Here is a 22360-nt window from a genome sequence, read left to right as displayed (position 1 = left end):
AAGAACTGCTCTTTGAATGCCACTGGTTTTTATAATGGCCCACTCTATTACATTGGTGGCATTTGACTTCTTTTGCTGGACAGAGCACTGTCGTGGAATGAAAACTTGCTACATCTCCTGCGGTTGGACATTTTACCTGCTCTTTGTTTTGCCAGTCTGTTTTATTTGAGCCGAGCTCTACTGTCACCTCTTTCTGTAGACTTTCCGACTGCACCTTGTTTTTTGTGCTTTTGTGCCTGAGTTCTACCTGTTGCTGACAAACATTTTCACTCTCCCTGACCATAGCTTTCTCTAGTGCAAGATTTGTCTGCAACTTAAGTCTCTATGACAATTTGTTGAATAGTAGCCGACAACAACGCTGTCTCTAATGAGCTCCTCCCTCAGATTTCCATATGCCCAGTTGTCTGACAGGGATCCAATGTTGTGATTACATCATTTACACTTTCATTGGTTCCTGCTTTTTGGAGCTGAATTTTGGCCTCCCAAAATTCATTTTCCTTTCCTGTGAAATATTCTTTGAATTCATCCTATACTGTTTCGTAAAAACAATTTTAGAGCACACACCCAAAATGCTTTGGCATGTCATTGATAAATATTAAGCAAAAGGCATTAATGAGTCAAGAGCATATTAAGTACAACACAATGGAATGACGTAAAATTCAAAGCAAGTTCATGCACTCACCCTTGATTTGTCCCCCAGTCATTCCTGATGCAGAGGTGTTTGTGCACAGGATCTCTTGTATATCCCTCCTGGCATCCACATTCTCCTACAGAAAGTAGAATAAGATCAGCTATGTAAAAAGCTTTAAGCACTACCTCCCAATTTTCTATTGTGAAACAAATTAAGATCTTCTACAGGCAACTCAAGGATGAATCATAATTTAGTTATGCCTTGCAGTTTCTCATCACTGAAAAATTTGAAAAAAATAATTCACTGATTTATTTTACATTGCAATCCTCAGATATGCATGTTTCAATTTAGGCTGTGCAGTTGCTAAGTACTGTATTATCTTTTTCCAATATTGATCCCAAGATAAAAGCTTTGCAAAGATATGTATGCTGTAGTCTGTTGGCTAAAGTAACTTATACTTATATTTGTAGAGACTATTGTTTTGGCTGTTTTCACTGGAACAGAAATCAAAATCACATTGATTAAAATTGTACCTGTGTTCTTTTCAAATGCACTCACTGTACCTCAACTACTTTCAAATGTCATGGGCAGATAATATCAAGATAAGGTTGTCACAAAAAAACACTTATCATGAGTAGGAAAACTGCACTTGTCAACCAGCACTTTATCACAGAGACAAAACAATTGTTATTTGACTGTAATCAAAATGGCTAGTTTGTGCATGTCATCTATTCAAAAGATAATGTTTCACCAAATAACTTTCCTATAAACAAGTAAACAATGACCCCCATTTCCAGTCCAACTGGCAAACTTTGCTGACAAGAAAATTGAGGTATTCCATTTACAGGACTCAGTGATTGAGCATCGAATCAAATTGAATACAAAACAAGGCTCTATCACATTGTCTTATACCACTGACTGGTTTAAATTCATATTATGACTGAGAGGATAGAATCATTATTTATACTTCGGTCTGTGGACTCTCAGAGGGAAGCAGGCTGATAAAACTGATTCTGTTTGCAGTGTCTTTTCAGAAGTCTGGATGTAATATGCTTTTAGTACAGTTCTCAATGTGGTATTGGGATGAAGGATGAAATCAGTGCATAACAGCACTCAATGTATCAATATTTATGGATTCCATTGAGAAGTTTGTGATGGAATCTAGAAAGTGGCAACAGTGCAGCACAAGACAGTCTGATTGAAGTTCAATCATATGGTTTGGCCTGCAGAACAAATGGTACTTTGCTCCAGCACAAAATATGAATATCCTTAAACACAGAAATACGATTCCGGTATTTGCTGCAGAGGAAGAAATTTTCTGTTCTGTTGATTCACTCTTCAATGGGCAAAAGCACTCACTGAACAAAAAGAGGTCAGAACATTCTAATTAATAAGTCAGAAGCAGATCTGCAATTAGGTTGTACTTTGAGCTCAAATAAAATGTCTAGCCTTTTGTATTTTAGTGAAAAAACATTTTTCACAAATTAAAAAAGAATGTGTGTCTAATTCACGATGTAATGTTTTATTTTACACTAGTTCTGTGATCAGACTATGACTGTAGTTATTTCTTCCTGCCTGTGAAATCCATGAACTCCTATTAGCACCTGACTGCTTTTGTCTGTTTGGCTGCATAAACACATTATTGCTCTGCTTGCAACAGTTGTGTTAAGCCAAGACCATGCTGTATTGTAATAAGATATTCAGTTTTACCAAGAATGAAACTACATTAAATTCAGATTGAGATAAGTGATGAGCAGGGACAGATTAAATCTGCTCCCTTTAGGTAACAATGCACAAGCAGTGGATGAGGACAAACAAGGGTCTGGATTTTATGGTTGTAATGATAGTGAAAATATAGGTTGTATTTAACTTCCTCAGGATGCAGATTTGGATGTGTAATTCATCACCTATGAATAGAGAATTCTTGTGGGAGAATAATATGCAGCAAAAACAAATATTGCCAGAGGAGGGATAAAACATTCAAGAATTAATTAAGCCTTTACTGATTCAGCAATACAGAGATTTATTTGTTTTTAAATTACCAAAATCAGAAGATACATGTTCTTCTTCTAATTGCTGTATGTAAATTTTCAGTGCTAATAAAACATTAAAAAAAGTAAGGAACAGAAGCAGTACAAAGAAAAGTACTTTTATCTTTTTTATGCTTACTTGGTTGTAAACTTTGAGTAGCTGGTATTATACACAGCTGTTTAACCTTGTTAAGTTTATTTTGATAGGCTCCAGGATTCCATGATACTTATATTATTTAAGTGGATGCCCAATTAGTGCTAATTGTGGATTCCTAGTTTAGAGAATGTTACTTCTTGCCTTGTCGCTTGGCCAAGCCACCAATATTCTTTGGTATTATTATGAATAAACTCTAGTCACGTCTCTAGATTGGAGTCTGTCTTTCCTCCTCACTTGTGTTCCAATATTGCCAGCGCACACCATGACACAGTGGCTCAGTAAGCAGAAAAGATGACAGCCAGGATTACTGCATCTAATAACTATGCACAGATCTTTCTTGGAAATACTTGCCCACAAAATGATGTTGAGGTTACTGACCAAAATCCTGCTAATCTGCATTATTTTCAATGATTGCTGAAATTTTCTATGAGCAAGGTAAATGTTAAGCAAGTACTTACTGAGATAAAAGATTTTTTTTATTTTGTGTATCTAGAAGTTCAGTTGTGGGGGGTAAAACTAAATCTGTTAATTGATAATGGTAAGATGTTGTATCCTGCCTCTAAAATTTATTATTGTTAGAGGCAGATTATAATGGACTGCCTCTATTTGTGCTGCTAAACAGGAGTAAATAATTAGACATAAATGCTTCATCACAGCATCACATGATAACATTTCTAAATGGACTTACACCAAATCCCTTATCTGGTTTACTCAAGTTCCATCAAGGTGCCAATACTTTCCTTTAATATTGGTCATAAACATATATGTATTCAGAAGATAGTCTACTAACCTAACACTGCTTCATTGCTAGTTTGCACAGGTGCAGCACAAGGACTAGGAATCATATATCAGCAGAGAGATTTGCAACTTTGCTGTGCTGCACCCAGTTTCTGAGAAATTTGCTTTGTTTTCTGCAACACTCAATTCACCCAATCTCCACTGCCATTATAAACATGAAATGAAAACTTCACCTCCTGAGTTAATTTCCAAAACATCTGCATTCAACATATCTTCCTACCATAATAACAAGGATGAGTTCTCCTTATCCTCGCATATACCCCACAAGCCGCAGTATTTAGCACATAGTTCTCCGTAACTTCTGTTATCCCCAATAGGATCCACGAAGCACATCTTCCCCTCCACCATTCCTTTTCCCCACACCTGCTTTCTGAAGGAACCACTCTCTGTGACTCCCTTGTCCACTTGTTCTTCTCCACTGATCTCCCTCCTGCCACTAATTCCTGCAAGTAAACTGGAGTTGCAGGGGGATGGGAACCAAAGTGTCAGAAGAGTGAGTGGAGAGGTTGCAGTGACAGATGTCAGTAAGACCTCAAAGTTAGGGATCAAACGATTAAGCGTGGTGTGGCTAGTGTCCTCAGCTGCCGATATTTCAATGCAAGTTGTAGGAAATGCAGATAATAGTGCCGGAGTTGATGTAGCCGGTTTACAAACAGAGGCAATGTGTAATCAGGACAGGCCATTGATCGAGCAAAATTGCACTTAGCAAAATGAGTTGCAACATAAAAGGCAGCCAAAATTGGAGAGGGTGACTACAAGGCTGAAGGTGTTGAACTTGAATGTTTGCAGTAAACAGAATAAGGTAGATGAACTTGCAGCATAACTTCAGTTAGGCAGGTATGAAATGGTAGGCAGCATTCAATCATGGTTGAAAAAAAGAACTTAATGTCCAATGATACACATTGTGTTGAAAGGACAGGCAGAAATGCGGGGGATGGGGGGGGGGTGGAGGAGGAAACGGTGATGCTCTGTTGGTAAAAAAAAATGAAATCAAATCATTAGAAAGAGGTGACATGATCAGAGGGTGCTGAATCATTGTGGAGAGAGCTAAGGAACTGCAAGGCCAAAATGACCCTAATGAGAGTTGTAATCAGACCTCCCAAGTAGTAGCAAGGATGTGGCCTACAATTTACAATGGGAGGTAGAAACTGCATGTCAAAAGTGCAATGTGACAATAGTCAATGGGGACATCAATGTGCAGGTAGATTGGGAAAATCAGGCTGATGCTTGATCCCAGGAGGAAGTTTTTCCAGAGTGCCTATGAGATGGATTTTTAGAGTAGCCTGTAGTTGAGCCTACTATGAGATCAGCTACTCTGGATTGAGTGTTGTGTATTGAGCCAGAATTGATTCATCATCATCATCATCATCAGGTGCCATGCCCAGTTTTAGCTTTGACTGCCATGGCCCACACACTTCTGTTTTGGGTCAAGTGGATCAATTCATTGGTATTCATTTCCAGCTCTCTGGCTGCTGTCTCCATCATCATTTGTCTTTGCCTTCCACTTGTTTTCTTCCCTTCAATCTTTCCCATAATTACCGTGCATCCTAACTCCTCTTTCCTAATCACATGTCCAATGAAGTTACGTTGCCTTTTCATGATCTTATACATTATTTCTCTTTTTGTGCTTGCTCTGTTCATGACATCCTCATTAGATATTCGTTTCATCCATGATATTCTTTGCATCCTCCTCAAAAACCACATCTCTGTTGCTTCCATTTGTTTCCTCATGTTACTAGGTATTGTCCAACATTCTGTTCTATATAACATAACTGGATAAATGTAACATTTCAGTACTCTAAGGCGGGTTGTCATGCCTAGTTTAGTGATGGTCAATATACTCTTCATTCTCATAAAGGTGTCTTTTGCCATCCCTATTTTTCTTTTGATGTCCATGTCGCACCTGCCATCTGATGCCACCCAGCTTCCTAAGTAACAAAAGTTCTGTACTTGTTTTATGTCTTCCCTGTTTATTCTCAGCCTGAAGATAGGATTCTCCTTTTTAGATATCACCATACATTCTGTCTTTTTGCAACTGATAGATAGACCCATTTTTGCACTTTCTTCAACAACTATATCAATTAAGTTTTGTAGTTCTTCCTCTGTACTTGCATTTACCAAGGTACAAAAAATGCGATATTGATGTTAAGGATACTATCAGAACAAGCTATTCAAGTGCAAAAAGATTTGTTTGTTAGTTTTATCGACTACACAAAAGCATTTGATAAAGTGAAGCACAATAAGTTATTTGAAATATTACAGGAAGCTCTGGATCTAGATTCGAAAGAACTCCGCCTAATCAGATATCCATACTGGGAACAAACTGCCGCTCTAAGAATAGATGGAGAAGTGAGTCAATTTATGAAAATCAAGGGAGACGTTAGACAAGGGTGTGTTTTCTCCCCTGATTTGTTTAATGTGTACAGTGAAACAATATTACAAAAAAAGACATCTTAGGAGTCAAAGTTGGCGGTGAAAACACCAATAATTTCAGATATGCGGATGACACTGTGTTAATTGCAAGTACAGAGGAAGAACTGCAAAACTTATTTGATATAATTGTTGAAGAAAGTGCAAAAATGGGTCTATCTATCAATTGCAAAAAAGACAGAATTGATTACAGAGCTTAGAGTAAAAGAACCCTTATGGAAATTGATCATAATATGATCAAATTCACCCTGAAATTATTACAGTGGAGTAAATGGAACTAGAGAGGCATGACAGAGTAGTGGGCCAGAATTGATTGGAAAATAACACTGGCAGGGACGACAGTAGATCAGCAATGGCCGGAATTTTTGGAAGCAATTCAGAAGGCAGAGGATAGATACATCCCAAAGAAGAAGAAGTATTCTAAAGGAAATATGTCACAATCACAGCTAACAAGAGAAGTCAAAGCCAACATAGAAGGCAAGAAGAGGAAAATTGCAAATATTACTCCACTCTGCAAGGGGGAGAGGCAGGGAAAAGGAAACTATCGGCCAATTAGTCTGACAATGGTTGGGAAGGTGTTGCAGTTGATTACTAAGGATGAAGTCTCAGGGTACTTGGAGACACATGATATAATAGGCCATAGATGGAATGGTTTCTTCAAGGGAAAATATTGCCTGACAAATCTGTTGGAATTTTTTGCAAGAATTACAAGCAAGATTGACAAAGTAGAATCAATTCATATTGTGTACTTGGATTTTCAGAAGGCCTTTGACAAGTTGCCACATGAGGCTGCTTAGACCGCAAAACCATAAGACACAGTTGCAGAATTAGGCCTTTCAGACAATCGACTCTTCTCCGACATTCCAACATGGCTGATCCTGGTTGCCACTCAACCACATATACCTGCCTTCTCACCATATCCTTTGATGCCCTGTTTGATCGGGAAACTTATCAACTTCCACCTTAAATATACCCATGGACTTTAGCCTCTACTGCAGACTATGGCAGAGCATTCCACAGATTCACTATTCTCTGGCTAAAATAAGTTCCTCCTTACTTCTGTTCTAAAGGGTCACCCCTCAATTTTGAGGCTGTGCCCTCTATTCCTGGATTCCCCCACCATAGCAAATATCCTCTCCATATCCATCCTAGCTAATCCTTTCAACGACAAACAAGAGAAAATCTGCAGACTCTGGAAATTTGAGCAACATACACAAAATGCTGGAGGAATTCGGCAGGCCGGATAGCATCTAGGAAAAGTCAACGTTTCTGGGCAAAACCCTTCAGCAGGACAACTCCAAAGGATTTCAACCCAAAACATCAACTACTCTTTTCCCAGATGCTGCCTGACCTGCTGAATTCCTCCGGCATTTTGTGTGTGTTAAGCCTTTCAACATTGGGTAGGTTTTGATGAGCTCCCCCTCACATTCTTTTATTCTTCTAAATTCCAGTGAATACAGGCCCAAAGCTGCCAAATGCTCCTCGTATGTTGAACACTTCCTTCCTCATGAACCTCCTCTGGACTCTCTCCAATAACAGTACATCCTTTCTGAGATATGGGGCCTAAAACTGTTGACAATACTCCAAAGTGCAGCCTGACTAGTGTCTTATCAAGTCTCAGCATTATCTCCTTGCTTTTAAATGCTATTCCCCTTGAAATAAATGGCAAAATTGCATTTGCCTTCTTTACCACAGACTCAAACTGTAAATTAACCTTCTGGGAGTCTTACACAAGGACTCCTAAGTCAGACAGACAGACAAATAGACAGACACACTTTATTGATCCTGAGGGAAATTGGGTTTTGTTACAGCCATGCCAACCAAGAATAGTGTAGAAATATAGTAATATAATATATAGTAATATAGTAATTATAATATTACTATATTATAATATAGTAATATATATATAATAATATATATTACTATGTAATATATAGTAATATAACTATAGTGATATAGTTGTTTATATAGTAACATAAACAATTAAAATAATATTAAGTTAATCATGCCTAGTGGAAGTAAGTCCAGAACCAGCCTATTGGCTCAGGGTGTCTGACACTCCAAGGGAGGGGTTGTAAAGATTGAAGTCCCTCTGCACTCCTGATGTTTGTACCTTCTTCCCATTTAGATAATAGTCCATAATGTATTTCCTTTTACCAAAATACATTATCAGACATTTCCAAACACTGTATTGCACCTGCCACCTTTTTACTCATTCTTCCAATTTTGCTGCTTCCTCAGCTACCTACCCTTCCACCTATCTTCATATCATCCGCAAACTGTGCCACAAAGTCATCAATTCCATTATCTAAATCATTGGCAAACAATGTGAAAAGTAGCAGTCCCAATACTAATCCACAAGGAACATCTCTGGTTACCAGCAGCCAACCTGAAAAAGGCCTCCTTTATTCCCACTCACTACCTTCTGCCTGTTAGCCATTCCTCTATTCATGCCAGTATCTTTCCTGTAACAGCATAGAATTTTCTCTTGTTAAGCAGTTTCAAGTATGGCTACTTAACAAATGCCTTTTGAAAATCTGAATAAGTGACATGCACTGCCTCTCCTTTGTCCACCCTACTTGATGCTTCCTCAAGGAACAGATTTGTCATGCAAGATTTCCGTTCACAGAAACCATACCGACGTTGATTTATTTTTCATTAGTCTCCAAGTACCACAGAACCTCATCCTTAATATTTGAAATCCTGCACCAACCTGTTTTTCCCAATCCCCTTGTATATTGAAGTCTCCCATTACAACTGTGACATTACCTTTATTACATGCTCTTTCCAGATCCCTTTGCAATCTCAACCTCACATCTTAGCTACTATTTGGAAACCTATATGATTCCCATAATTTTTTTTTTACCCCTGCCATTTTTTAACTCCACCCACAAAGATTCAACATTCTCTGACCCTATGTCACCTCTTTATAAAGATATAATTCCATCTCTTACCAAGAGAGCTGCCCTTACCTTTATGTCTGTCCTCTTGATACAAACTTGGATGTTAAGCTCCCAACTATGGCCTTTCTTTCAGCTGCAACTCACTGATGCCCACAACGTCATACCAACCAATTTCTAATTGCACTTCCAGTTTGTCCACCTTATTTGAATGCTACACACATTTAAATACAGCACCTTCAATCCTGCATTCTTCACCCTTTTGAATTTTGTCTTTGTGGTACGATTTAACCCTTTTGCTCTGCCTGCATTTGTACACAATCATTGGTTCATCGTTCCTTCCATTCATGTTTCGTCCATCATCTACCTGTAAACCTGCTGGCTCATCTGCAGCTCTATCATACTGGTTCCCATCCTTCTGCAATACTAGTTTAGACCACTGCCAACAGTACTAGTAAACCTGCCTACAAGAGTATCAGTCCCCCTTGGATTCAAGTGTAACGCGTCCCTTTTGTACAGGTCACACCTGCCCAGAAGAGGTCAGAGTTATCCAGAAATCTGAATCCCTGCCCCCTGCTCCAAATCTTCAGTCACACATTTATCTGCCACCTCATTCTATTAACAAGCTATGAGCCCATGGTAATATAGAGAAAGAAAATCTAGCACGGATAAAGCAGTGGCTGATTGGCTGAAGACAAATAGTTGGAAGAAAGGGCATCTTTTCAGGTTTGCTGCCAGTGACTCATGGTGTTCCATAGGGGTCTGTGTTAGGACCAATTCTTTTTACCTTATATGTCAATGATCAGATGATGGAATTGATTATTTTGTTGCAAAAGTTGCATTTGAAATGAAGATAGGTGGAGGGGCAGGGTGTTCTGAGGAAGTAGAGAGGCTACAGAAGTGCTTAGATTAGGAGAATAGGCAAAGAAATGGCAGATGGAATACAGTGTTAGGAAGTGTGTAGTCACGCACTTTGGTAAAAAAATGAAAGGTAGGTTACAGGCTGTACAGTATGGGCATGACCTGTACAATAAGGAAGGCTTGCATTTGAATATGAAGGGGACCAATTTCCTGGCAGGGAGGTTTGCTAAGGCTATTGGGAAGAGTTTAAACCAGAATTGAAGGGGGCTGGGGACCAAACTGAAGAGATGGAGGAAGGGGCGGTTGGCTCACAAATATAGAAAGCTTGTAGGCAGTGTGAGAGGGAGGATAGGCAGGTGATAGGGAAGGGATGTGCTCAGACCGATGGTTTGAGATGTGTCTATTTTACTGCAAGGAGTATCATGAGCAAAGCAGATGAACTTAGAGCGTGGATCAGTACTTGGAGCTATGATGTTGTGGCCATTACAAAGATTTGGGTGGCTCAGGGGCAGGAATGGCTTCTCAGAGTGCCAGGCTTTAGGTGTTTCAGAAAGGATAGGGAGGGAAGCAAAAGAGGTGGGGACATGACCCTGCTGATCAGAGATAGTATCACGGCTGCAGAAAAGGAGGAATTCATGGAGGGATTGTCTACTGAGTCTCTGTTGGTGGAAGTTAGAATTAGGAAGGGGGTCAATAAGTCTACTGGGTGTTTTTTACAGACCACCCAATAGTAACAGGGATATCAAAGAGCAGATAGGGAGACAGATTCAGGAACAGTGCAATAATAACAAGGTTGTCGTGATGGGAGATTTTAAATTCCCCTCTATTGATAGGCATCACCCAAGAGCAAGGGGGTTAGATGGGGTGGAGTTTGTTAGGTGTGTTCAGGAAGGTCTCCTGACACAATATGTAGATAAGCCTACAAGAGGAGAGGCTGTACTTGATCTGGTACTGGGAAATGAACCTGGTCAGGTATCAGATCTCTCAGTAGGAGAGCAGTTTGGAGATAGCGATCATAATTCTATCTCCTTTACCACAGCATTGCTGAGGGATAGGAACAGACAAGTTACAAAAGCGTTTAATTGGAGTAAGGAGAAATGGATGAAGCTATCAGGCAGTAACATGGAAGTATAAATAGGTAGCAGATGTTCTCAGGGAAATGTATGACAGAAATGTGGAAAATATTCAGGGGATATTTCCATGGCGTTCAGCATAAGTACATTCCAATGAAACAGAGAAAGGATGGTTGAGTACAGGAACCATGGTGTACAAAGACTGTTGAAAATCTAGTCAAGAAAAAAAGAAAAGTTTAAGAAAGTTCAAAAACTAGGTAATGATAGGAATCTATAAGATTATAAGGCTAGCAGAAAGGAGCTTAAGAATGAAATTGGGAGAGCCAGAAGGGGCCATGAGAAGGCATTGGTGGGCAGGATTAAGGAAAACCCCAAGGCATTCTACAAGTATGTGAAGAGCAAGAGGATAAGATGTCAGAGAGTAGGAACAATCAAATGTAACAGTGGAAAAGTGTGTATGGAACTGGAGGTGGTAGTGGAGATAATTAATGAATACTTTGCTTCAGAATTCACTGCAGAAAAGGACCTTGGCGATTGTAGGGATGACTTACAGCTGACTGAAAAGCTTGAGCATATAGACATTAAAAAAGAAGATGCGCTGGAGCTTTTGGAAAGCATCAAGTTAGATAAGTCACTGGGACTGGATGAGATGTACCCCAGGCTACTATAGGAGGCAAGCGAGGAGATTGCTGAGCATCTGGCAATAATCTTTGCATCATCAATGGGGATGGAAGAGGTTCTGGAAGATTGGAGGGTTGCAGATGTTGTTCCCTGATTCAAGAAAGGGAGTAGAGATAACCCTGGAAATTATAGACAAGTGAGTCTTATTTCAGTGGTTGGTAAGCTGATGGAGAAGATCCTGAGAGGCAGGATTTATGAACATTTGGAGAGGCATAATATGATTAGGAATAGTCAGCATGGTTTTGTCAAAGGGAGGATATGCATTATGAGCCTGAGAGAATTTTTTGAGGATATGACTAATCACATTGATGAAGGTAGAGCAGTAGATGTAGTGTATATGGATTTTAGCAAGGCATTTGATAAGGTACCCCATGCAAGGCTTATTGAGAAAGTAAGGAGACATGGGATCCAAGGGGACATTGCTTTGTGGATCCAGAATTGACTTGCCCACAGAAGGCAAAGAGTGGTTGTAGACAGGTCATATTCTGCATGGAGATTGGTGACCAGTGGTGTGCCTCAGGGATCTGTTCAGAGACCCCTTTTCTTTGTGATTTTTATAAATGACCTGGATGAGGAAGTGGACAGATGGGTTAGTAAATTTGCTGATGACACAAAGGTTGGAGGTGTTGTGGATAGTGTGGAGAGCTGTCAGAGGTTACAGAGGGACATTGATAGGATGCAAAACTGAACTGAGATGTGGCAGATGGAATTCAACCCAGGTAAGTGTGAGGTGGTTCATTTTGGCAGGTCAAATATGATGGCAGAATATAGTATTAATGGTAAGACCCTCGGCAGTGTGGAGGATCAGAGGGATCCTGGGGTTCAAGTTCAGAAGACGCTCAAAGCAGCTGTGCAGGTTGACTCTGTGGTTCAGAAGGTGTACAGTGTACTGGCCTTCATCAATCACAGAATTGAACTTAGTAGCCGAGAGGTAACGTTGCAGCTATATAGGACTCTGTTCAGACCACACTTAGAGTACTGTGTTCAGTTCTGCTTGCCTCACTACAGGAAAGATATGGAAGCCAATGAAAGGGTGCAAAGGAAATGTACAAGGATGTTGCCTGGGTTGGGGAACATGCCTTATGAGAATAGGTTGAGTGAACTCGACCTTTTCTCCTTTGAGCGATGAAGGATAAGAGGTGACCTGATAGAGGTATATAAGATGATGAGGGGCATTGATTGTGTGGATAGCCAGAGGCTTTTTCCCAGGGTAGAATTGGCTAACACGAGAGGGCACAGTTTTAAAGTGCTTGGAAGCAAGTACAGAGAAGATGTCAGGAGTAAGTTTTTTTATGCAGAGAGTGATGAGTGTGTGGAATGAGCTGCTGGTGATGGTGGTGGAAGTGGATACAATAGGGTCTTTTAAGAGACTCTTGGATAGATACATGCAGCTTAGAAAACTTGAGGACTATGGGTAACCCTGGGTATTATCTAAAGTAAGTACATGTTCAGCACAGCATTGTGGGCCAAAGGGTCTGTATTGTTCTGTAGGTTTTCTATGTTCTATGTTCTACTATTTTCTAAATGGAGAGAAAATACAAAAAAAAACACAGGTGCAAAGGATCTTGGGAGTCTTTACGCAGGGTTCCCTGAAAATTAATTTGCAGCTTGTCTGTGGTGAGGAAGGCAAATCCAATGTTGGCATTCACTTCAAGAGGACTAGAATATAAAAGCAAGGATGTAATGTTGAGACTTTATAAAGCACTGGTGAAGCCTCATTTGGAGTACAGTGAGTAGTTTTGGGCCCCTTATCTTATAAAGGATATGCTGAAACTGGAGAGGGTTCAAAGGAGGTTCACACAAATTAATCCAGGATTGAATGGCTTGTCATTTGAAGAATGTTTGATGGCTCTGGGCCTGTTTTCACTATAATTCATAAATATATCCAGTGACCTCTTTGAAACCTATCAAATGCTGAAAGACACAGCATCCTCTCCACATCTGGAGTAGACGTGGAGAGGATGTTTCTCCTGGTGGGACAGCCTAAGACCAAAGGACACAGCCTCTGAATAGAGGGGCGTCCTTTAGGAATGGAAATTAGGAGATATTTCTTAGCCAGACAGTGGTGAACCTGTGGAATTCTTTGCCACAGGCAGCTGTGGAGGACGTCTTTATGTAAATTTAAGGTAAAGGTTGAAAGTTTCTTAATTGGTCAGGGCATGAAGGGTATGGAGAGAAGACAGGACATTGGAGTTGAGGGGAATATAGCATGAGCCATGATGAAATGGTAGAGCAGACTCAATGGTCCAAGTGGCCTAATTCTGCTCCTATATCTTATGGTGTAAGTGCTACACATGCTCCTAGACCACTTTCCTCACCACCACACAGGGGCCCAAACAGTCCTTCCAATTGAGGCAAGTCCTTTGGGGTCATCTATTGTATCCTGTGCTCTTAGTGCGGCCTCAGTGAAACACACACTCTAATTAGACCTCTCTAATGAGCACCTTCGCTGTCCATCACAAAAGGAAGAATCTCCTGGTGGCTGCCCATTTCATCATGACTTTCCATTTCCTTTCTGACAGGTCTGTCCATGGCTTCCTGTAGTGCCATGATGAGTACGTACTCAGGATGGCATGAACATCAATTTCTCTCAGTTCTGGTAATTATTCTCATTTCCCCTTCTCTCCTTTTCTACTCTGCATTTGAAATCCTCTGAAAAATCTCAAAATAATCTGTGTAACTGCAAAGAACAAAATGATGACCAACTGGATTACAGTGTTTCCTATACAATGGTTAATAAAAATATTGCTGCTACAATCCCAAATCCCTGTAACACTCCTGCGGTTATTTCTACAGTGTATGGACAAAAACCAGAAGTTCCAAATATAAAGTGCTGCTTCTAATCATTCCACTTGGCAGGAGTGAATAACTAAGCAGAAAAGCTTCATCACAGCACCTCGTAATAAATTTATTAATGTACATTTTTACATCATGCCTCAGTTCTTCCAAACATTCACGAGAAAAATTTAATCGCTTTTGCTGTAACTGGTCTATTTGCTGTTGAACAACAGAAACAGACAGAATAGATGAGTATCACAGTAGTTTTCAATCATTTACACGATGTATGTGAAAGTGGTAAGGCCAAGGCTTAATGGCTATCTCAGCTGACCTGGTGAAATGTGGTGATTGGCTGACTTTTTGAATTGTTGCAAATCAACTGGCAGATGTACTCACACGGAGCAGTTGTGTGCTATCCAGGGATTTACACACAGTGAAGATCAATTTCATAGATGGTGGAAGGCCTTTGAAGGTCAGAAACTGAGTTACTGGATACAAGATACAGAGGCTTCACATTGTTTCAATTTTTTTCTGGAAACATGACTCTAACTGTTTGAGATAGGAGATAGAAGGTAGCACGATTGTAACCAACAAACACCCAATAATTAATACAAGCTCCAGACCTCTTCCACTTTCTAAGTGAAATTATTTCTCCTCACTTGACCTCGAATTCTAGTAATTACTTTACTTCCATCGTTTATGATCCCTCTAACAACAGAAAGAGGACACTCCGCTTTATTAGATTTAGCTGCCTCATACGCTACATGTAACCCTCTTACCTTAGGCTCATAATGAGTTATCTATTACTGTAAATTCAATGTAACTTGACAATGCATGGGAATAACAATGAAAGAGGCCTTTTCCAGTAAATAAACACCTCAGGTAAATATGATTATGGGTAAACACAAACATAAAAGTTTGAATTTTCCTTCCAAGGGAAAACTGTATGAACAACAACACACCCATGCAAATTTAACACTCGCCAACAAACAATAATTTGAATCACACAAGTATAAACTTAGATCAAAAATGTATGGACAATAATTTTAAAACTACCACACAAGGACACTACATAATTAAAAATAACAAATATATATATATATATATATCGTGCATGTAATTGTTCGAGATCATTGTTCCGTAATCAGTTAAATTTACTATGTTTACTCACAACATGAAATGGTCTTGTGCTGAAAAACCTGTCCCAGGAAACAAATATTCATGCAGCTTCCAAAGAATAAAAACATTGAACTTTCTTCAACATTGTGTTCAAACCAGCCAACTAAATAGTTATCTGTACATTCTCCTTGAGAACATTGGCTGCATGTGGATTTTCCTACATCACTATCTGACCTTCCAAATGGGTTTTCTGAATGTTTCACTGGGTGTTTCTCCAACGTTCATTGTCCGTTAATTTAATTAACTGAATTATTATTTTAACCCAAAAAAACTCATTATATAATGAAAGTAAAGGAACACTTACTGCATTTTAAGAAAATCTGCAGAAAATAAAATACTTAACAGTATAACTATATTAATAAAACAATGCAAGATCTTAAACCAGGGCATTACACATAAATTATGTCTTTCTTCGATCTCCTGATCTAATGATTTCTCACAGCACAGTCCACAAATTGTGTCCAAACTATTGGTGTATGCCTGGCTAGCCTAACTTTTCTAGCATTATAAACCATACCTCAGCAAACAAAGGAAAACATACCACATCACCTTTCAACTATCTTATAAGTCTGTTTCAGTGCCTTAAAGGAACTCTGCTAATAGAATCCAACATCTCCCTGGTATCTCATTTATTTTGCATTCTCTTCCCAAGTACATTCTAAAGTGACTGCTATTTTGTTGCATAATTGTCAAGACCATCTATACCTTTTGACAATCCCTCTCGCTGTCAAATGCACAGCCATTTTTACATCAAATGTAAACTCCTCTTTCAGGTCAAGCCCTAATTCAGGTTTGTATCATTAAATTATAAATCTCAAAGGTCTCAGTACTGAGCCCTGTGGAAATACACTGGAAACATTCCTACAATTGCAAAAATACTCATCAATCTTTCTGTTTCTTGCCACTGAGTCAATTTAGGTCACATTTAATGTTTTCCCTGTGATCCCATGGGCAACTACATTTTTGGCCAAACTGTCAGGTGGCACAATGACAAATGCATTGCCTTCAGTGACATTCCTTGTTACCCACTCAAAGTATTCAGTCAAGTTAATCAGACAAGACCTTCCCTTAATAAATCCATGCCAATTGCCCTTGATTAATCTGTGAGTGCTTTATAAATTCACTCCAAGTAGACTGAAATATTTTATCTATCAGCAAAAGCAATAGATTGGCCTGCAATGATTCAGCTAATCCTTTCCTCCAATTTAATCAAAATATAACATTAATGGACCTCAAATGCACTAGCACAAATTCTGCAGTGAGAAAGGGTTTAATATTCTGGAATATAGTTCACAATGTGGCTATTTATTCATTGCCCAAAATGCTAAATATTTGCATAGTTCCCTAGTATGATAAATTGGTTTCTTGACCACACAATCTACTTTGCTATGATTTGCAACTTATTGCTTACTTGCACTGCACTTTTTCTATAATTGTTATATGTTATTTTGTATTGTGATTGATTTACCTTATTCTCCCTCAATACACCGTAATAATCTGAACTGCATAAACAGCATGCAAGAGAAGCTTTTCACTGTTTCTTGATAGATATGAAAATGACAAACAAATTGCATCCAAAGATTCAGTCTTCTTCATAACAAAGCAAATTCCCAATACCTGTAGGCCAGTGCCATTTTTTGACAATGTATCAAAAGTGACTGGAATCATTCATCAAGCTTTCTGTTGATGCAATGATAGATGGGAGCATGGGTGGTGGGGAAGTTGCAAAGAGGCTCTGCAGGATATAGAAAAGTTATATAAATGGGCATGACAGGTGGAAAACAAATGTGAAAATCTACAATAGACAGAATACAAAGGCAAAGTACTTCTTTTAAATGAGAAGCTGACAGGTATAGAATGTTAGAGGTAACTGGATATCCTTGTACGCAAATCACTAAAAAGTAACATGAGATATGCCTAGCAACTAGAAAGAGAAATGGCATGTTAGAACTTACTGCAAGAGGATTTGAGCACAGGAGTAGAAAGATAGCCCATCGTTGAATAATAAATGGGTTTGTTTTTACATTTATCCTTAAGTTCGATTACACACAAAAATCCAATTGATTTGATAACTACACCTCAACAGTATTATAACAATGGGCATTGAAAACACGTAAGACAGGTGAGAAAGAATGATTGATAAGAGTGAAGAGAGAAAGGAAGCTAATTCTGCACTCATAAGAATGAAGTATTTTATGTTGGATTTCTGAATTTAGTTATATTATGGGAGCTTGTTCATATCTACTGGTGACCAGTTGGGCATCTGCAATACAGAGAAGGCCTGTATCTTGTTTGTTTTATATAGTGCCCTGGTGAGACTGCAGCTGCAATACGATGTACACATCTGGTCTCTACTCCTAAGGATGATTGGAAGGGAGGGGCTGGTGTTTTTGGGTGGGAGGGCTTTCACAGCATCAGTTCAGTCTATTAATTATTAATGTACTGGGTTTATCATATTAAAAGAGATTATACAAAGTCAGTCTACACTTCCAAGAGTTTAGAAAGAAGAGAGATAATCACACTGAAAGCATGAAAACTATCTAAGGGGGGGGGGGTGGTCACAGTCTCAGAACAAAAGGGCAGTCACTTAGAACAGAGAATAGAAGAAATTTCCTCATACAATAGGTTAGAGGTCTTGGGAATTCTGTTCCAATTAGGGCTATCCAGGCTTAGATATTAAGTATACCTAGTAAGGTATCAAGAGACTTCCAGGTATTAGAGAACCTGGGAGATACAGGAAAGTGACTCTGAGATAAAGGTTCAAAGTATCTATAACATGATTCATCTCCTTACAGGCAACCACAAAACAAAGAAGCCCAAATGAACCCATCAGAAAACAAACCATCAAACACCCAATGTGCAGAGAAAAGAAAAATGAAATATACAAACAATACAAGTTAAGCAAATAAGTAGCATTCAGAATGAAAGTGAGACCACAGACACGAAGCCTGGAGCAGGCTGCACCTCAATTCAGTTCAGATCAGCCATGATCATATTGTCTGATCAAGGAAGCACGTTGGGCCAAATGGCTTACTCCTGCTACTGCCAATTTTTGTATGTTCTTGTACACACTAATATTTCACTGAAGAACAAAAACAAAAGTTGATGAGGAATTATAATCTTGTCAACTTAGGGAGCAATGGATGGCAAAGGCTTGGCTAATTTACATCACCATTCTATTGTTCAGCAATGAATGAAGTTCCCAAGTGTAAATGAAGAGAATGTAGAATTAACAATAACATATGGTCGATTAACCATGAAGAACAATATCAGTTACATGGTGAGATGACTGTTTTACATGGGAAACCCCTTACCCAATTGCATTGCCTGTTTCTGTCTGAAACACAGAGGCTGGTTAAAAGCCACTCAGTAGATTTATAAGGAAAAATGTAACTATGGCTTTATTAATAATTAATTGAACAGCACCTTTCCCTAGGCTACAGCTGCTGTTGTTAAATACTACAATAGTTGATGCCCTTTCTAAGAGAATTATGTGGTTTGAAACAACAGCCCATCCTCCAACACAAGATTAAAATAAGAGGTTGACACAAGAAGGTCTGCAGATGCTAGAAATCTGAAGCAACACCCAAAAATTGCTGGAGGAACTCAGCAGGTCAGTGAGTTTCTGTGCAGAAAAATAAACGGTAGATATTTCAAAAAATCTTCATCGGGTCCAGAAAGAAAGAAAGAGGGTAGAGGCCAAAATGCCAAAATGTCAGCAGTCCACTACCTTTCATAAATGTTGCTTGAGCCATTGAGTTCCTTAAGTATCTTATGTGTTGCATGAAAGTTAGTTAAGTAAGCTGGTTGGAAGAGAGTTAAAATGTGAAGCAGCAAGTACAATAGTGATAATACAATGGATGTTCTGCTTTTGGGAGGAACAGCAGGGCCGTGAGCCTGGCAAGTATTAGACTTGGGGTGTCCAGAGATCACAAGGTGAAAGAACAGGATGAAAGTGAGCTCCACTGTATCATCATTTGCAGGCTGGAGCTTGAATTCACTACCCAACTGACCTTCCAAAGGATGGCTCAAATTTGAGCCTCTTTCCTGCTTTCTGATCCCTGGGAGCTGTAATAACCTTTTCAATTGAATTGACTTTATTACTTGCATCCTTCATATGCAAGAGGAGTAAAAATCTTTACGTTGTGTCTCTGCCTAATTGTGCAATGTGCAATTTATAGTAATTTAATATTACGTGCTTCAGGATAGTCAATATAACATAGGAAGCAGTCTGACAACCTGGTAGAAAAGCTGTACAGGAGCCTGTTGGTCCTGGCTTTTATGCTGCGGTATCATTTTCTGGATGGCAGCAGCTGGAACAGTTTGTGGTTGGGGTGACTCGGAACCCCAATGATCCTTCAGGTCCCTTTTACACACCTGTCTTTGTAAATATCCTAAACAGTGGGAAGTTCACATCTACAGATGTGCTGGGCTGTCTTCACCACTCTCTGCAGTTTGTCCCAGATTATTCCTCACCTACTCGCTGTACTGAGGTTGTGTTTCTCTGTCCCTGGTTAGAGCAGGGTGATTGTCTTTCTTGTGGATGATCAGTGGTTTTTTGTATTTTCCCCCATTCTAAAGTGGTTCACTACCCCTTCTTGACCTACTGAGGACCTGCAGCATTCTGTGTGCACTGTTTTCATGAGAAGGAAAGGACTAGTACTAAAAACTGTGTGCAGGAGTGTCAGCCAGATACTGGCTGCATTTAACTCTGCTTGTTTGGCTCTATGGAACTCAATATGCAGAGATGGGCAGAGAGCATCCTTGTATGCATTTAATGCTGATGTTCAGAGGTGATTTCTCTCCTCAAAACACTAACACCTTAGTATGTTAGTGAAATGCCAAGTACAATAAGTACGTAAAATGGAATCAATGTTGGTATACAATTCCCTGTGCTATCCTGTATGATATTCAGCTGAATTAAGGTTAGAGTTAGGGTTAGATTGGACAGTGAATTCATGAATTCAGGAGAATCGGCAATTATGTTCCACGAGCATGCCAACATGCTCAGGGCCCTACATTTGAGCATTCCAGTGCAGAAGTGTGCAATACATTGGATATCAGATGGTGGCAGACTTAATATCCCCATATATGTACACTGGGGTTTGGTACAGACCTGACTGAGGGTGCTCTATATACAATCCATGCCAATGGAGTTAAAGGGTACATAAAGGTCAGTGGTCTGTTTCATATTCTTATTTCTGAGCAATCAGAATTTATGCCAATTAATTCCACTTTGTGGTGTTATTATATTTTAGTATTGGAAACAGTGATAAGGGATACCAACAGTACAAGCTGTCAAAAGGCTAGCAGGGTGATCAGTGACATTAATGCTTGATATTTAGTCACCACCCAACCTTGTGAGGCAACCGTGACACCAAGCTCTGAGGTCACTGGGAGCAGTGTGGTTGCAGAAGATTAATCTGGTTATGGCGGAATTAGTGGTGAATGATTCTACAGTTATGCTTCATTTCCTTCATAGATTAATATTGCCTCATTTTCAGTTTAACAGATGATGTATTTTTGATTTATGAAAAAAGAACAAATATTAACCATGGCTTAAAATTAATTTAACACATGAAGTAACTCAGTTGCTCCACGGTGGACTGGGTGCCAGACTAGTTCAGTTCAGATTCCAGCAGGGCCCACTTAGTCATTCATTATTTCAGATACCAAGTATAGCATCAGGTAAATTGAGTATCAAGGAAGACAAGGTACTGCAGATTACACAAAGATCTTCAGAAAATCTTAAACCATTGCACTTAAAGAGAGGGATTGGCCATGGCTGGTTTGTTAGGGTCACTGGAATATTAGCTTCATTTTGTTAGGCATAATGTAAGTGGAGAGTTTACAATTAGCCTCTGTTCATATTTATTAACTTGTTTTCTAAGAGAGGGATCCCTGGTTCCAAGGTATTGAATGAAGTTTAAGGATTGTTCAGCTATTTTTCTGTATTAAAAAAAACACGTGCAATTCCTTGAAATTCACAGAATATTTTGGATATATGAGGCTGACTGAATGAATGCTCACCGTTCACCAGGCAGCTGCTACAACGCTCAGGAAGCTGGACCACATCTAGGACACGGCATTCTCTGTGATTGATGCCCCCGCCGTTGGGTTCAGCATTCACCCCACCACCAGCTGCACGCCTTAGTGGCAGGATCTCCTGTCTACAAGACCCACAAAAGCACCTCATCAAGTTTACTTTGACAGCATCTCTCAGGCTCACGACCTGTACTGCCGGGAAGTACAAGTGCAGCAATGTCATGGGAATGCCATCACTTCCAAATCCCCTTCAAAGCATACATCATCTTGATTGCTATTTTGTCAATGTCACTGGGGCAAAGTGCCGGAATTCCCTAACTAGCATTTTTTTTTGAGCCACCTTCATCACAATGATCCAGGAAGGACATTCAGTGCCACCTTCTCAGAGCAGCTGGGTACAGGCAAGGTAAAAAGGAAAAAGCAAACAAATCATCAAATGTTAACCGTAGCAGCTACGACTTAAAAATATAACATTCACGAGATAGTTCACACCCAGGCATTCCTGCAAGGTAGTAATCTTCTAAAGGAAATTTAAATGTTTATTGCAATAACATATATTCTCAGTGGCCACTTTATTTTTATACAAAAAATGTTTGTTAATGCAAGTATCTAATCAGCCAATCATGTGACAGCAACTCAATGCATGCAGAATTGGTCAAGAAGTTCAGTTGTTGTTCACACAAAATATCAGAATGGGGAAGAAATGTTATCTAAGTGATTCTGAATATGGAATGATTGCTGGTACCAGATCAAGTGGTTTGAGTATCTCAGAATCTCAGAATGCAAAACTGATCCCA

General features: G+C 39.4%; 1 protein-coding gene across 1 annotated transcript in view; it reads right to left on the bottom strand.

Moving 5' to 3' along the window:
• The window catches only part of astn1 (astrotactin 1), a 2712832-nt gene that overhangs the window by 1268524 nt on the left and 1421948 nt on the right, over positions 1-22360 (bottom strand). Inside the window, exon 8 of the mRNA XM_059984849.1 lies at positions 683-767. Within this exon, the coding sequence (XP_059840832.1) occupies positions 683-767 (85 nt within the window). The remainder of the gene's footprint in view (positions 1-682; positions 768-22360) is intronic.

This window comes from Hypanus sabinus, chromosome 11, assembly GCF_030144855.1.
Source record: "Hypanus sabinus isolate sHypSab1 chromosome 11, sHypSab1.hap1, whole genome shotgun sequence".
Taxonomy (NCBI): Eukaryota; Metazoa; Chordata; class Chondrichthyes; order Myliobatiformes; family Dasyatidae; genus Hypanus; species Hypanus sabinus.
The sequence above is the reverse complement of the archived record's forward strand: the minus strand, read 5'-3'. Positions and strand labels throughout refer to the sequence as shown.